This window comes from Rhinichthys klamathensis, unplaced genomic scaffold, assembly GCF_029890125.1.
Source record: "Rhinichthys klamathensis goyatoka isolate OS25496 unplaced genomic scaffold, OSU_Roscu_1.1 h1tg000099l_1, whole genome shotgun sequence".
NCBI lineage: Eukaryota > Metazoa > Chordata > Actinopteri > Cypriniformes > Leuciscidae > Rhinichthys > Rhinichthys klamathensis.
The window spans coordinates 736,682-752,524 of record NW_026606638.1 but is presented as its reverse complement, the minus strand read 5'-3'; the positions used below and the strand labels follow the sequence as shown (position 1 = coordinate 752,524).

The 15,843-nt window shown below is 34.9% G+C and overlaps 1 protein-coding gene across 2 annotated transcripts; it reads left to right on the top strand.

Moving 5' to 3' along the window:
- The first annotated feature begins 2,175 nt into the window (after positions 1 to 2,175).
- slc37a2 (solute carrier family 37 member 2) lies at positions 2,176 to 15,046 on the top strand. 2 transcript variants are annotated; one of them, XM_056252903.1, is made up of 18 exons: positions 2,176 to 2,824; positions 3,554 to 3,635; positions 3,818 to 3,908; positions 4,407 to 4,485; positions 4,565 to 4,700; positions 5,122 to 5,198; positions 6,514 to 6,680; positions 6,773 to 6,810; positions 7,780 to 7,917; positions 10,090 to 10,180; positions 10,285 to 10,347; positions 10,432 to 10,517; positions 10,999 to 11,047; positions 11,470 to 11,543; positions 11,733 to 11,811; positions 12,024 to 12,121; positions 12,260 to 12,324; positions 14,302 to 15,046. In XM_056252903.1, the coding sequence occupies exons 1-18, from the start codon at positions 2,769 to 2,771 to the stop codon at positions 14,315 to 14,317; spliced, it is 1,485 nt and encodes a 494-aa protein (XP_056108878.1). In that variant the 5' UTR covers positions 2,176 to 2,768; the 3' UTR covers positions 14,318 to 15,046. The 2 variants fall into 2 exon arrangements, with proteins under 2 accessions (XP_056108878.1, XP_056108879.1); XM_056252904.1 differs by having other exon boundaries at positions 12,260 to 12,372.
- Positions 15,047 to 15,843: the final 797 nt, after the last annotated feature.

Here is a 15,843-nt window from a genome sequence, read left to right as displayed (position 1 = left end):
ATCCACTCCATGTATTCCGCATACATTGGAAACATGCACTCATTATTACTTTCATTGTTACTATGTTTCAAAGTCATCAAATCTAATTATGTTGTGAACTTAAAAAAAAAAAAACTTAAATTTATCGAAAATAAATTAGTCAAAATGACATTTTTATGAAGTAGACCTATGTGAAACTCATTTGCAAAATCACCACCAGGTGACGCAAAGGGACCGTAAGCACCATTGATCAGTAAGGCTAGAATTGTGACATTTTCACATGTAACTGAAGATAAAATAAATTGAGAAATGAAATGATTATTCCTGTGCCACAGCTGAATCTGACAGTGAGACCCTCCAGTGAGTTTAGAAGCCATCTGATTATTGTAAATGTTTTTGAGACATTTCAATGTATTTTGAAGTCACATGCTTTTTGCGGGTCTTCAAGTGCCTTATGTCAAGTCACTTTTATTTCTATAGCGCTTTAAACAATACAGGTTGAGTTAAAACAGTGATAAACAGGAAAATAGAGTCAGAGTCAATTATGGAAACTCAACTATGGAGATTCTGCTGTAAAACAGCTCTAAAAGACAATAGTGTCATTATTTAGCTCAAATTTCACTCATATGTTGTCACCTTGGCAAAAGAAGGCGGTTTCTGTCTGCTGCTTTATTATATAAGCTATTCAAATAAAGAATAGTATAGCTTATCTCTATTTTGTTTTATATATGTACACTGTATACAGTATACTATTGCCTGGACAGAAAATGTATATATTTTTTCTTTCCTGGTCAACACAAAAGCCAGTTCTCTGGTACATAGTTATAAATACATATATTATATATTTTTTTATTATAAATATATTTTATATTGCAATATATATTGTATGTGACCTGTATACACTTATTTAACCATTATGCAAATAAAATCCCTGAATATATGCTTCAGTATATCTGGTTGAGAAGTCAGTAAATGAATAGCAGTCACATTTTTTTCTGTCTGTGTCTATGGAAATAAGAAGTATTTATTTCCATTCCAGAATGCATCATCCTCATTAGTCAAATGTAAGTTGTTTAGTTTTAATACAATCTTGGTTTTATTTGGCATATTAACTCGTTTGTATTGTCAGTGCAACCTATGCTCAAGATTTGTGCAGTATAAGCAACATACATGTTTGGAATAAACACTGTAATATTAAAATTATTTGTTTATGGATAAATCTGATACCTAAATCTGAGTGGATAAGTAAAACAGGAACTGGAACTATTGTACTTTATTTTGATAAAGTATTAAATGTGTCATATCACATTACTGTTGCCTAAATAAATAAAAAAGAAAGAAAGCAGGACCATGCACAATAAATTTATCACAATTAAGTGGTTTGGTTTTGTTTTGTTTTTACTCCTGCTAAAATCACTGTAACTGGTGTATTGCTTTAACACTTATCGATTTGTTTTTTTAATTAGGAAAAAATTTAAACAGCCTTTAAAATGTATTTAGAATCTGTCATTTAAAAAAAAAAAAAAAATCGAAAAGCTCGAAGAACTGTATCTCAAATGAATTTAACATTATGTTTGTGATGCCCTTTAGCCTAATTTTAAGTTCCTTTTTTTTTGTGTGTGTGTTTCAATTTATACTTGCAAAATGTGAAAATGTGCAACAGTGAAATTGCTGTTGAATTCTGTCATTTTGATTTTTGAAAATAAAAAATAAAGACCAAAACAACCATAGACCAAAGTTTCCCAAACTGGGATCTGCAAAACCCTGGCGGCTCCTGTGGGAACTGCAGGGTGTTCGTACATTATTGAACTTAAAATAATGAATTGACAACAGGTCTAATTTAAATGTATAAATAGTTTGAAAATAATAACAATTAAAATGAAACTCTTACTAAAAAAAAGATGAAATATTTTATTTCTTTGCATGCATGTCATGTGATCATTGACCGACATCAGAGCTTTTTACAGTCTATGCATCAGAGAACCGTGAACATGTGACAATGTTGCTAAATTATTGAAATATTGAATTATTGAACATTTTAAATCGGAGAGATTACTTAATACATATTCACTAAATACTTAAGTAAATATTTCAGGTCAAAGTGGTTCGGCTGACAAAAATGAGTAAATCTCTGCCATAGACAATGGGTTTAACCGAATAATGAAGGGTTAATTCAAGCTCCGATGACGTCGATCTGTATCACATGTTCACTCCGCCGTGAGATCGAGTCCAGTGTGTGCCGCAAACCGGGGATGGAAATTGAAAACAGGAATGGCGACGGTACAACTGCACTGCCCGAGTTAAAGATCAATGAATTCTCATGTGATGTTGTAGACCAGACTAACGGGTATTAATAGAACCCGGCTTCAAACGTAGACGGACCACCAGTCAAGGCAACCATGGAAATCTTTGGAAATTTAGAGCGCTTTAAGGTTTTTCCACCTCTGGAATTAGGAAATGACAGTACGTCTCCGATACTTTAAAGGCAACTTTTACACCTGGTTTAGGATTGCCGGCTTTCAATGATCATGTTTAAATGGACTCGTAGTTTTAGGTCGTGAGAAATGAACGTTAACGCATGCTGATCGGTACAAAACGCGATTAGTCAGCTAACGTTAGTTTCGTTGTATGTTTTACTTGCTTTTGATTTTACGGGTACGATTTTAATATTAAATTTGCGTTTTTACAAATTTTAATAGAAATGGGATTTTTTTATGTATTGTTTATGACGTCGGTTAATCTTTAGTACAGCTATATTTTTTTCACAACGAAACCAACAACCTGTAAAAATGAGATCTCTGGCCCCGGGCATCAAACTCATTACCTCTTTCTCCAGAGACAGCTGGTGAGTAACAGGCCCATGTAAACACATCACACTTCTATACAGATAGCATGCTCTATGATGTTACATTTATCCCATCATGTGGGGCTGTATTGTTGCAGACGTGATTATTGATTTTTGGTAATGTTATTGATTTTTGACGCTGCTTAAAAGTTCCTCATTAATCAGCGGTAATGTTTTCAGGTAGTGCTAATGTACACCTCAACGTGTTGAATTCAAAATTTAATTTAATTTATGTATTTGTTTTATTTTATTAAAAATCACTAACCACAATTTAAGTATGCAGTGCACCATATCAATTAATTTACGTACTCAAAACACTGTTTAAATATCCACAACTTTATTTTTTCTAATTATTTTTTTTGTTTTATTTATAACGAATTTTTCATCACAGCTTAAACCTGCTTATTCATATGTGCGTACCTGATCAGTAAGCACAGTACTGTGACATAAATGTTACAGGTTTCGCTTTTGCAGTGTGTATAGCCTTCAAACTGTACACCGTGTTAAGCATGCTTCCCCCACAGGAAATGTGTCAAAAAAAATATAGATCATTCAGTGTGTGTATGTGTTTGCCTTTGGTGATTGTGTCTTCCTGTGCGTCATGAAATGTGGTTTCATTTCTATCACTGGTTGACTGTTTTATGTAATAAAGCAAACACATTCTGCTTTCACCAATATTGTAAATAATTTTATTTAAAAACGTTCCTTTTATTTATTCCTTTTGATTAGGTACAGATTCTCCATCCTCATCCTAACATTTGTCTTCTACACCAGCTACCACCTCTCTCGAAAGCCTATCAGTATTGTCAAGGTAATAAAAATTCATAGACCTGGGAACTAAACATTAACCAGCTGAGTGATAGGCCTGATCTGTAGAGAAGTCACGCAAAAAACACTTTTTTTAATATACAGATAAATCGCATGATTGCAGTTGCATGTGTAAGATGTGTTAAATTAATAATACATTTGTACTTGTTTTTTTTTTCTTGACAGAGTCAGCTGCACAGAAACTGCTCTAATGTTATTCATCCAGCAGACCTCAACATCACTGACAATGACACCTGGTGTGATTGGGCTCCTTTTGGTGAGTTTGATTCGTTTTAATAAAGTAAGATCTGCACTTCATACCTCACACACTTTAAAAAGTTTGAGGTCGGTAAGATAAAAAAAAAAAATGCTTTTAAAAGAAGTCTCTTAAATATTATCACAACGTACAATATCTATTTTTACATATTTTAAAACGTAATGCATGGCAAAGTTGCATTTCCAGCATCATTACTCCAGTCTTCAGTGTCACATGATCCTTCAGAAATCATTCAAAGATGGTGTTTTGATTGCTCAAGAAACTGTTGAAAACAGTCGTGCTGCTTAATGTTTTTGTGGAAACAGTTTTGAATTGTACGTTTAAAAGAACAACATTTATTTAAAAAAAGAAATCTTTTGCAACATTGTGTTTTCACTGTCACTTTTGACCAATTAATATGTCCTTGCTGAATCAAAGTATTAATTTTAATGTCTTTCTGACCTTAAAACTTTTAAACGTTAGTGTGTATTAACGCATCAATCTCTGTGTTCAATTCAGACCAGAACAATTACCAGAACCTATTTGGAGTGTTGGACAACTGCTTCCTCGTTGCATATGCTTTCGGCATGTTCTTTAGGTATGATATTGGACTTTCTTTGTTAGACTGGTGTGTTTTGCTTGAGGTATAACACCTGTTTTTGAAATATTTTTGACAGTGGGATGTTTGGAGAGCGACTGCCCTTGCGTTACTACCTGAGCTCAGGGATGCTTCTCAGTGGCCTTTTCACCGCTCTTTTTGGCCTGGGATTTTACTGGCGAATCCACTCTTTGTGGTATTATTGCTTAGTTCAGGTAAGCTAGATATATTTTATTAATATATATAAACCAATGTGAAAAGGTGTGTTGCTTAGTGAACAATTCATCTAAATCTCAACTTTGCCAGATAGAGAGTACTAGAAGTTCTCTTTGTGAAACTAAAAAAACAGAAGTGATTCTTCTCCAATGGCACGTTTCTAGTCAGGAGTGATTTTTCAAAGTGAAATTAAAAGCATTTGGCATATTAGCAATTAAAAACATTATAAGTGTTTGACAGACAGAAATATATCACATTGAGCATTATCTTAGTTCAGTCTTACTGGCCCAGAGTTATTTCACTGTAAACCTTGAGTCATGTTGGTACGAGTCACACGGCTAGCACATGACTGAACAATGCGGATTACACATGTCCCATGTGCTCTTCAAGTTTGCTGATTGATACGTTTTTCTTTTGCAGGCCTTAAATGGGCTGGTGCAGACTACAGGCTGGCCGGCAGTGGTAGCGTGTGTTGGGAACTGGTTTGGGAAGGGAAAGTAAGTGACTCATATTCTGTGCTGCTTGCTCAGTATATGTGTTGTTGACAGTGCAGAATTGTATCTGCATTTTCCACTAACACAACTAAATGCAGATCTCCACAGTCCATACCTGCTGCCACAATCCCACAATGCCTAGCTTGTCATGAACTGTGCTTTAAAATCAATATTAAACCTCAATTGCAAACCATTTTATTTCAATAACATGACATATTTCAGGGTGAAACAGGATATTTATCAAGAAAATGCATCATTTTCCATCAGGAGTTGATTGGATGGTAAAAAAGTGGGTTTTTTATTTTAGAAAAGAGCCAGATATGAATTTGAGTTAGCAAAACTATTCCAAATAACTATTAATAAGCTGTTTATTAATGTTATCCAATAACCTGCATGGCCTAAGTTATGCCAGAGGCAGAGAAAGTTATTATATTTTATTACATTTTGATTAAAAACTTATGGTACATTAGTTAACTACATTAGTAAACATAAACTAACAATACTTCTGCAGCATTTATTAATCTTTGTTAATGTTAATCTCAACATTTCCTAACACATTATTAAAATCAAACATTGTATCTGTTTAGTTAAGGTTAGTTAACCTTGAGTATTAACATGAGTATTAACATTTTTATTAACTAACATTAACAAAAGTTAATAAATGCTGTAATGTTATGCTCACTGTTAGCTTATGTGTGCAAATGCATTAACTAATGTTAACAAATGAGACCTTATTGTAAAGTTTTACCTGGCTTTTTTCATGCTTGAAATTTTATTCTCAAAATGTTGGGGTCAGTAAGATTATTGTTATTATTATAATTTATTATTTCATGTTTTATTTTATGTAAGTGACAGTATTTATAATACTACAAAAGATTTCCTTTGGAACTTTCTATTAATTAAAAAAAATCCTGAAAAACTGTACCCTGGTTTCCACAAAAATATTAAGCGGTACAAAGACTGGAGTAATGATGCTAAAAATCCAGCTTTGCCATCACAGTATTACATTACATTATAAAATATAATAATAATATTTCAAAATATAACTGTTTTTACTGTGATTTTGATCACATAAATCTAGCCTTGGTGAGCAGAAAAGTGTTTTTACAAACAAGAAGTATTTTTTTTATTCAAAGATCTTCACACCACACTTTTAAAAAGGCAGTTCCTTAATGAAGTAAACGGGGTCTATTTTGATTTCATGTTGACCTTAAAATTCCAATTTCAATATAACTCCAAATTAATTTATTGTTAATTGAATCTTAAGATTGTCAGGTTGTTCTGTATATTCAGTCCTCCTGATGCTCTGTTCATGCAGGCGTGGATTCATCATGGGAATCTGGAATTCTCACACCTCAGTGGGAAACATTCTTGGTTCGCTCATTGCTGGTGTCTATGTGTCGTCCGCGTGGGGCCTGTCATTCATTGTGCCTGGTATCATCATCGCTTGCACTGGGGTCATCTGCTTTTTCTTCTTGGTTGAAAGTGAGTCACACATGTTATATCGGAGGGGAATTGGCATGTTTATGCATCGAAAGACAGGAACTAAATCACAACATGCGGTTTCTCTTTTACAGAACCTGAAGATGTGAACTGTACTCCACCACAACACCACGTGAGTTCATTTAAAAATGACTTTTGTCCTGCTGCAAAATATTTGACGAGGCATCTACTCAATGAAACTTTAAAGCTGGTCTTGCAGTGTGACTCCACTAGCTGCATGTTACTACCATAATTTTGCTTAACTTGAATGACCAGCTAAACAGAAGTTCTCCCCTCACAGCCATTTAATATGTGAGCGGAGTTGCAAACGAATGTGAAAAGGCTTACTAATGCTTGTTTCACTGCCATTAGATTACAATAAATAAAACATTTTTGACAAATTAGACAAATTTGCATTACCTTTAGCCTGTCATTTGCAGCAGGATAGTACACAGCACTAGTGAATTGGCTGAGAAATTACCTGAGAATTGAAAGCAGAAGCACTCGTGAACTGAGAAAATAGCTTGTAATGCAATCTGGATGAGTTTTAGCTGTCTGTTGAACTGTGTTATTAACTAAGTTGATCTCAGTGGCTGGAATTCACTACATGACTTTTAAAATCTGAACATTTTTAGAACACTTGCTGACTTTGTAAATGGTTACATAGGACAAACTGGGCTCATACACTAAATGACTGAGAATCACACACTACCAGATTTTTAAGTTGTACCGAACACAACAAACTTACACAGAAAATGCCTCATTGCTAAAAGACACATGATCAATGAAAACAGTATGTGTCCAACTGGAAGGAATCATAGCCTGAAGCTAAAAAAGAAAAATTGGAGTCTCTGGCCATCATACACTGATTTTCTGTGAAATCTGTCTGTCTAACCAAAATCTGCAGACTGGCTATAATTTCCAGCAACTAGCATTGACTCCTCCAGACTGCAAATCAGGAGGAAAAGCTGTGCAAAAGTCATGTAGTGTATTCCACCATTAAGTATACAGTATGTACTTTAAGTATTTTCTCTTACTGTTCTTCCATTAACAGACAGTTTTTCCTCCATTATATAACACTAACAGGCTCTATTGTGTTTAGGAGAGTGTGGAGCAGGAGCCTCTCTTGAGGAACTCGTCCAGTAATGAGGAGATCTTCAGCAGTCACACCTCCACAGCCGTGGAGCCGGTGGAAGATCACACAGAAGCCATCAGCTTCTGCGGAGCGCTCAAGATTCCTGTGAGTGACCTGTTATTCTCAGTTTTACACCCACAGCTGTTAGTCAGTCTATGTAAAGAATTTATTTTGAAGAGATGGAGTTGACCTGATCTGTTCATTATTGTAGATGAGCCAATTCTGTCAAGTTTTCAAAAAAAAAAAGAATCATGCTTTTTGCTTTCCCAATCTAAATATAATTTTTTTGCTAAAGTGTACACTGAAAGAAAAAAAAAAAATTCTTGCTAGTATTTTTGTCTTGTTTTCTATAAAGAATAGGTAAACATTTTTAAGTCAATGTACATTTACTGGGGAAGCAAAATTACTTAAAGGGATAGTTCACCCTAACATGAAAATTATGTCATAATTTACTCACCCTGGAGTTGTTCTAATGCCATATGCCCTATTTTTTTTTAGACCACAAAAGGGGAATACAAATAAAAAAATGACCCGCTCATGCTCATCCATGTAATGGCAGTGAATAGTGACCAGCATCAAGCTTTAAAAAAAAAAAAAAACCTGCAAAAGTATAACAGATTGATCCCATGGGACATGTGCCGTATATTCCAAGTGTTCTGGGGTATAGGGTTTGGTGTAAAACAAACCGAAATTTAATGTATTTCTTCTATGCACAATTACATGACACTCCAGACTCTGTCTCGCCCAGAAAAAGCACACAAGTTGTGAGAAATCATTAACGCGACATAAGATTAACGCGATTATACGACATGAAATACAATGCCTAGAAATCCCTAAATAAGTATCTGTGTACTTTTTTCACGGAGTCAAATATTATCTGACTGGAATTTTGTTTGTCTGATGACAGTCAGAATGACAGATGATAGATGTGAACACGATAACTTCTTATGACAAACACAACGGATATATTAACCTCGAAGAAGGTACATGGATTGTATTTCATGTTATGTTTTTGTTAATCATGATTTCTCACAACTTGTGTGCTTTTCTGGGCGAATGTTTTTTTTTTACTATTATTCTCCTTTTGTGGTCCATAAAAGAAAGAAGCCCATACAGCATTAGAACAACACCAGGGTGAGTAAATTATGACTTCATTTTCATTTTAGGGTGAACTATCCCTTTAAGACATTAAGTCTTGTTTTATGGGGAAAAAAATCATCAAAATGAAGTGTTTGTGCTAAAAAAAAAAAATTCAAAGGGAAATCAAGATTATTTTTCTTACCTCTAAACTCCCTTAATTTTAATCAAATTTCCTAACCTGGCCCTAGCCAGATGAATTTCGCTCCGCCTAGCTTCACTCATCCATCTGGAACCGATCCATTGAAATGGCGTTTCAGAAGGCTGGGCCTTATCAAAAATCCTTGCATATGATTGGATAAGCCACTTGTCTGTCATCTTTATCGACGTGCTATTTCAACCACTCACACCGAAGCCAACCCGTGACGCTGATGAATCCGGTCGGGAGAAGGCACTGATCTATATAACATCGTTTCCACCAACAAAAGCCTTAAGAGCCGTTCTCTGATGTTCTTTTAATGAAACAATATTTGGTAGATTGGACAACACGGATGAAATAGCAGCATCAATGTTAACGCTTGTTTCCTCGATGCGAGCCGCCATTGTTGTCTGAATCAAAACGGTCTCACGGTCGCTTCTCCACTACGTCACATCTATGAAACTCCCGCCCTGCGTCCTGATTGGCTAAACCATAAAGTTGGTTGGAGAAATCACTCTCAATGGAAGAGGTTCCAGATGGATGTGAGTGAAGCTAGGCGGAGCGAAATTCATCTGGCTAGGGCCAGGTTACAAATTTCCAGCAAACAAGACTAATATCTTAAGTAATTTTGCTTCTCATGTTAGTGTATCTTGATTTAAAAATGTTTCTAAATTTGTAGTGGAAAATAAGACACAAATACTGAGTAAGAAAATCATTTTTTACAGTGTAAAATGATTAGGTCTTATTTAATGGTCTTCAAAAAAATGTAGTCCATTTTTGGATTTACATTTATTCCTTTACCTTTAGCAGATGCTTCTTTATGTAAAGTAACTTGTATGACGAATGCTACGAAATAAGCAATTCACCCTATTGAGTAACATCAGAAATTAAGAAATATGATGTTGCAAATGTGTACAAGTTAGTACAGAACAGTAACAGCTACATTCATTTGTTGCCAGGACAGAAGTAAATATCATAATGTCATTGTCTTCATTCTGCAGGGTGTGGTGGAGTTCTCCTTGTGTTTGCTTTTTGCCAAGTTAGTCAGCTACACCTTCCTCTACTGGCTTCCTTTATACATCTCTAATATTGGTAAGAATTCTTCACCAGATTTCCTTCGGCTCCTATGCACAAATAAACAGTCCAAAAAATCCCTATAAATTGTAACAAATCACAGAGTCTGCTCTATTCCTTAGCTCATTTTGATCCTAAAGAAGCTGGGGACCTATCTACATTATTTGATGTTGGAGGAATCGTGGGTAAGCAAGTGGATATGATAAATATTAGATTTATTTTAGCCATAAGAAATATCTAAGTGTTTTTTTTTTTTTTTTTTGTGTTAGGTGGCATACTGGCTGGATTGATATCCGACTACAGTGGGGGCCGAGCCACTACTTGCTGGGCCATGTTGATTATTGCTGCTCCTATGGTGAGTCTCAATTGTTCTTTTGCCTTGTTTTTGCCCAGACTTTGGGCAAAATGTCTACAAAATAAACACGAAATGCAAACTTATGTTTTAGCGAGATATTACAAATTGATTTGAACTGTTAAGCGGATGTAAAAGCATTGAATGTTCTCTTATCCATTAACTAATGCTGATCCGTTTGCTTTATGGACCATCAAATTTAGATTTGTTCCGGATTTAATGTGCAATGTTTATGACTGTCCAGCGACACTGATTCTGTCTGTAAATGTTCCTCTTTGTAGATTGTGCTTCCTAGAGAAAAGTGTCAAACTGGCTAGCTCGCAACATGTTGTCAAAGTTTGCTCACAGTTTTTACAGACAACTGAAATCTTGTACACACAACGCCTTCAAGCTCGAGTTTACCTGTGAAGCTCTCTAAATGGACGACAGGTTTATCTTTCCTTGGAGAACTGCTGCTTATTCATATTTGCTTTTCTTTCTCAAGCTGTTCCTGTTTAATAAGATCGGCCAGAATGGCTTGCCAACCACTGTCGGTGAGTATAGAGTACCAAGGGTTTTTCTTTGTGTGTGTGGGTTTTGTGGGTTTTTTTGTTTTGTTTTTTTTTTGGTCAGAAATATAAAAAAAAATTGCATAGGTGATTTGAAATTTGATTTAAAATCAGTTTATTTTTTTATTTTTTTGACATGCGTTTCAGCCTGCATGATCAAAATTGAAGATTTTTTTTTCTAATGCTTAAATTGCATTAAAGTTAAGTTTGCCTTTGAATCTACCCTAACAGTCTAACCTGGCTACAATATTACATTAAGTAATATATTTTACATTGTTGAATGTATGGGGATAGTGGTGTAAGGATGATGTTGTTAATTATCAATTAAACAATTATCTTGTGAATATTGATTTCCACAAATAACAGCATGTCTCTTGTGTGTCTGCACCTCCTTTCCTGACCCGCAGGCATGTTGCTGTGGTGTGGTGCTCTCGTGAATGGACCCTACGCCCTCATCACCACTGCTGTATCAGCTGACTTGGTAAGCGTTTTCCTCCATGTGCTCTTCACATGGACATTTGTAAAGTTTCAAAAAATAAATAAAGACTTAAAACCGATATATCAACACCGACCTTTAAAATCTCCCTGTCAATAACTGATCAATAAACTGTTTTGTAATGTATCAAGCTTTATGTGTTGTAAATTTCATAATGTTTTTCTTATCTTTTAGGGAACCCACGAGTGTCTGAGAGGGAACTCTAGGGCACTGTCCACTGTGACCGCCATTATTGACGGCACTGGATCAATAGGTATGCAGGGAATGTAAAGGTTATTTTTTTTCTATTTATTGTGTTATAATCTGGCAGTGAATTTGAAATGTTTTGTTCTTGGCATTTAAAAACCGAGCAATGTTTTTAAAAGGCTATTGACAGTAAATTTAAATGTAACATTCAGAAACCAATGTTTGTTTTGAAAACTTCACAAGTGTTACATGTTGTGTAACATGTTTATTGACCTCTAGGTGCCGCTGTTGGGCCTCTGTTGGCTGGTCTGATCTCTCCCACCGGTTGGAACAATGTTTTCTATATGCTCATTACTGCTGATGTTCTGGCCTGCCTGGTGAGACTTCAGTTGCTGTTTATCATAATGATTGTTTAGTCCAATATTATCTGTAATATTATCCAATGTGTAATAGCATGATGGATGTGTGTTTTCAAGCCAGTTTCTCACTGTCTCCCCTTGTTCTTATTCCTGTAGCTGTTGTCCAGACTCGTCTATAAGGAGATCAGAGGATGGTGCGGATACACTACAAGGCAGAGAGGGTGAATATCCCTAATTCACTCTTGTTCTTTGCATTTATGGTGAAATATGTAAGGAGATCCTGAATATATATTTATGTAAACGTATTGGTGTATATATATATATATATATATATAGGGCTGTCAATAGATTAACATTTTTAATCGTGATTAATTGCACCCTTTAGTGTTATTAATTGCATACTTATCGTCAAATTTAAGCATACATCGTTTATCTTGTTTAACGTGATTATTTTGTCAGCATTTGCTTTCCAGCAAAGTAAACTATTAGATTGAAGGATGATTCTCACAAAATGGTATTTTCTGCAAGCGTTTTTCAAAGTAAATGTAGGTGTCTTTCCAAAAATGGACCCTTAGAGACTCCAAAATTACACCTAATAACCAAATGATATAAGGAGTCCATATAATTCGTACATTTATGCACACCAAAGCTCACATGAAAAAAAAAAATTCAGACCAAAGCTTTTCAGAATTCAGTGTACAGTGCAACAGCAAAGCGCTTGTTTAGAGCTAAACACAGCAACATACACATGACAGTTATAAATTGTACTGAAATGTGTCTGTGCATAAATACAATGTGCGATCAGTGTGCCAAAAGCGCACATGCACGTTTTTTGTAGCATTTATATAACGGACTCACGCGTACTTACTGTACGAGTCCTATATGTTCGTGTTTTAAAGCTAAACAGACACCTGGCCGCGAGTTACTGTTCTCTCTGCCATCTCTGATGTTATAGCCTAAGACTGATTTTCTTTGGACTGGGTAACTGGACTGAAAACTTTCCTGGGGTTTTGCTGCTTAAAAAGATCTGATCGGAAACAGAGAAGTGAAAGGTTTAGAATAGAAAGTTCTTGCGCCATTGTAGCTGCGTGTGATAAACTCCTGACTTCTATCATCTAACTGCGTGACTTAAATTACGTTAATGTCGTAATTTTGCATGCTTCATTAATTTATTTGCACTAAAGATTTTGAATTAATTGCATGCGTTACCGTTGACAGCCCTAATTCAAATTCATGCATGTATATATTGTGTATATATGTCTTTTTTTTTTCATTTGCTCTCTCTTCACCTTAAGATTCTCGTGAAGATATTGAATATTTTATTTGAATATTTAATAAAAAAAAAAAAAACATTAATAGACATATCTATAATTATTCCAAACTTTTGCCCTGTAGTGTATAAATAAAGTTGTTGTGGTTTTCTATTTAAATATGTTTTAAAAAAGTAATTTATTCCTGTGTTGGCATAGTTAAATTGCAGGTGTCACGTGATCCTTCAGAGATCATTCTAATAAGCTGATTAAGAAAGGTTTTGATTTTTCTTCAATAGGAGGTCATCATCTTTAATAGCACTTTTACAGTGATTTTGTTAAGGTTTATTTTTAACCATCAATATTTAGCTAGTGGCCTTTAAATCTGCAGAATGACGCTGATTGCCATGACATGTACTTGATATTAGTGGCTGCCTAAAATATAAATCGTCATTACCAAAGCAAAGCTGTTCTTGAACTAATTGGTCCTTCCTGCTTTCAATATAATTCAGTGAAGGCTATTTTTAGAGTTTGCAAGGCAGTCATAATTACTCCAAGAGGTTGCAACCTGTCTTGGGAGTTGTTAGTTTTTACTGTTTTCCCAAATGATTAGCATAAATGTGTGTGTTGAGGTGGAAAATGATGTATGCCCTTCAACTGTAATATCATTACGTCTCTGACACCCTTGTAATTATCAGTCAGTTTTTTTTCCGGTAATGAATTTTCCATTAAAACAAAAAATGCTAAGCCAAGCCATTTTACTACCGTACATGCATTCATTCCACTAATGGTCTCCAATAGCCCCTTTTGACACTCGTCAAATCCACAGGTGGTGATTATTTGATCTGGTTTTTGTTTTAGTACATTGAGTGAATCTGCTGATTATTAGGGGAGCGTTTAATTTTGCACCATGTGTTTGCAGTGGTTTCATCTGTTCTTTTCTTTCAGGTTCAAAGAGATCTGAGGAACAAGTGAATATCACACCTGCGACGGAAAATTACCTGCAGCATAACGACAAAAAGGGACCAAGGATTGATCCAACACGCCAAGCCTTTTTAAGCCCCTGGGTTATTTTATATGAAAATTGTAACGTGAGACTTTCATCCTTTTATACTGACAATGGAACAAAGCTCAGCTGCTGCAGTGAAGGAGGAGGAGAGTTACACACTCCCTCGTCCACACGTCACCTGAGCGAGATGAACACAAGATAATCACTAAGCTCCTTCATTTTCATACAGGATGTTTTAGTGACTGATGCTTAATACAAATGTACCTTTTTTCTTGCATTAAAATATGCCATCAGTGCTCAGTCCTTTTATCTGCGCTGTGTTTGTGGTTATTCATAACCTAACTTCATGTTTGTTATTGGCCTGGCTCTCCGTGCGATTGAATTGTACCTGCATATGTGTGTTTGAACAAGACCTGAATAAGTATTGCAGTAGATACTGAGGTCGTATTCATGTACATGCACACTTAATCACTCAACTTTATAAAAATAGCAACTCTGAGCATCTCAAGAGAACCTCTCGGCTTTAATCCCTGAGGCTTCATATGTACGGAAGAACGCTAGCTGGCTTTCTTGCTTTAGGGTCCAGATACTATCAGCTTTTGCCAAAATGAAACAGCGTGTGAAAGGCAAACAGTCTTAACTGCAGAGTAATGGTCTGTAATAAATCATTTCTGGACACTTTGATGATTCTTGACGGCATATTAGTTTAAAAGTAAACTATGCCATTGGCCAAAAGAAATTTTGCATAAGAACAAAATAAAAATTAAGATCATGTCCAGGTCATGTCACACTATATTTAGTAATTTGTCACAATACCATTAAACAGCCTGTTTGGCTTTTTTTAGCATAAATTTAAATAGTAAATAAAATGTATTAAACAGCGAAAATGCAACAGATGGCATACAAACGTATGAGACCATTGTTTTGGACAACAGAAATTGCAATCATTTCTGTAATTAATTAGATTAAATCATTATTTGTAATAGTATACTATAAATTTATGATTAATTTTACACATTTTCTCACATTTATTAAAAGTTTTTTTTTGTTTTTTTTTTTTAAATCTACACTACCATTAATTTGCGGTCCGTACGTTTTTAGCACTAGTAAGACCTCAGCACTACTTCCGGATAACTAAAGTGCATTAAGTACACAGTTAGTTGTTATAATTTACCAGACTTTAAATACACCAGCTTAGTTCTAAAAGTGCCAATGCAGGGTATTTATATTAAGTACATATGTAAATGTTTTGTAGTATACTTATAGAAATAAATCTAATTCAAAAGCATTTTAGTGTATTTATTTTTTCACTATAGTGCAAACCCTAATCCCTGACCATATAAGTACATGTAATTAATATTCCTCCGCACTTAAATGTACAATTAGACTGAAACAAGGACACCCTAAAATAAAGTGTATCCAAAACCTATATAGGTTTTCCCTGTATGTTCCTCAAGCCAATTTTATTTAAATTTGATGAA

Coding starts and splice junctions, on each gene's coding strand:
- slc37a2 (XM_056252903.1), top strand. CDS start 2,769: ATGAGATCTCTGGCCCCGGGCATCAAACTCATTACCTCTTTCTCCAGA. Junction 3,636..3,817: donor AGCCTATCAGTATTGTCAAG/GTAATAAAAATT, acceptor TTTTCTTGACAG/AGTCAGCTGCACAGAAACTG. Junction 6,681..6,772: donor CTTTTTCTTCTTGGTTGAAA/GTGAGTCACACA, acceptor TCTCTTTTACAG/AACCTGAAGATGTGAACTGT.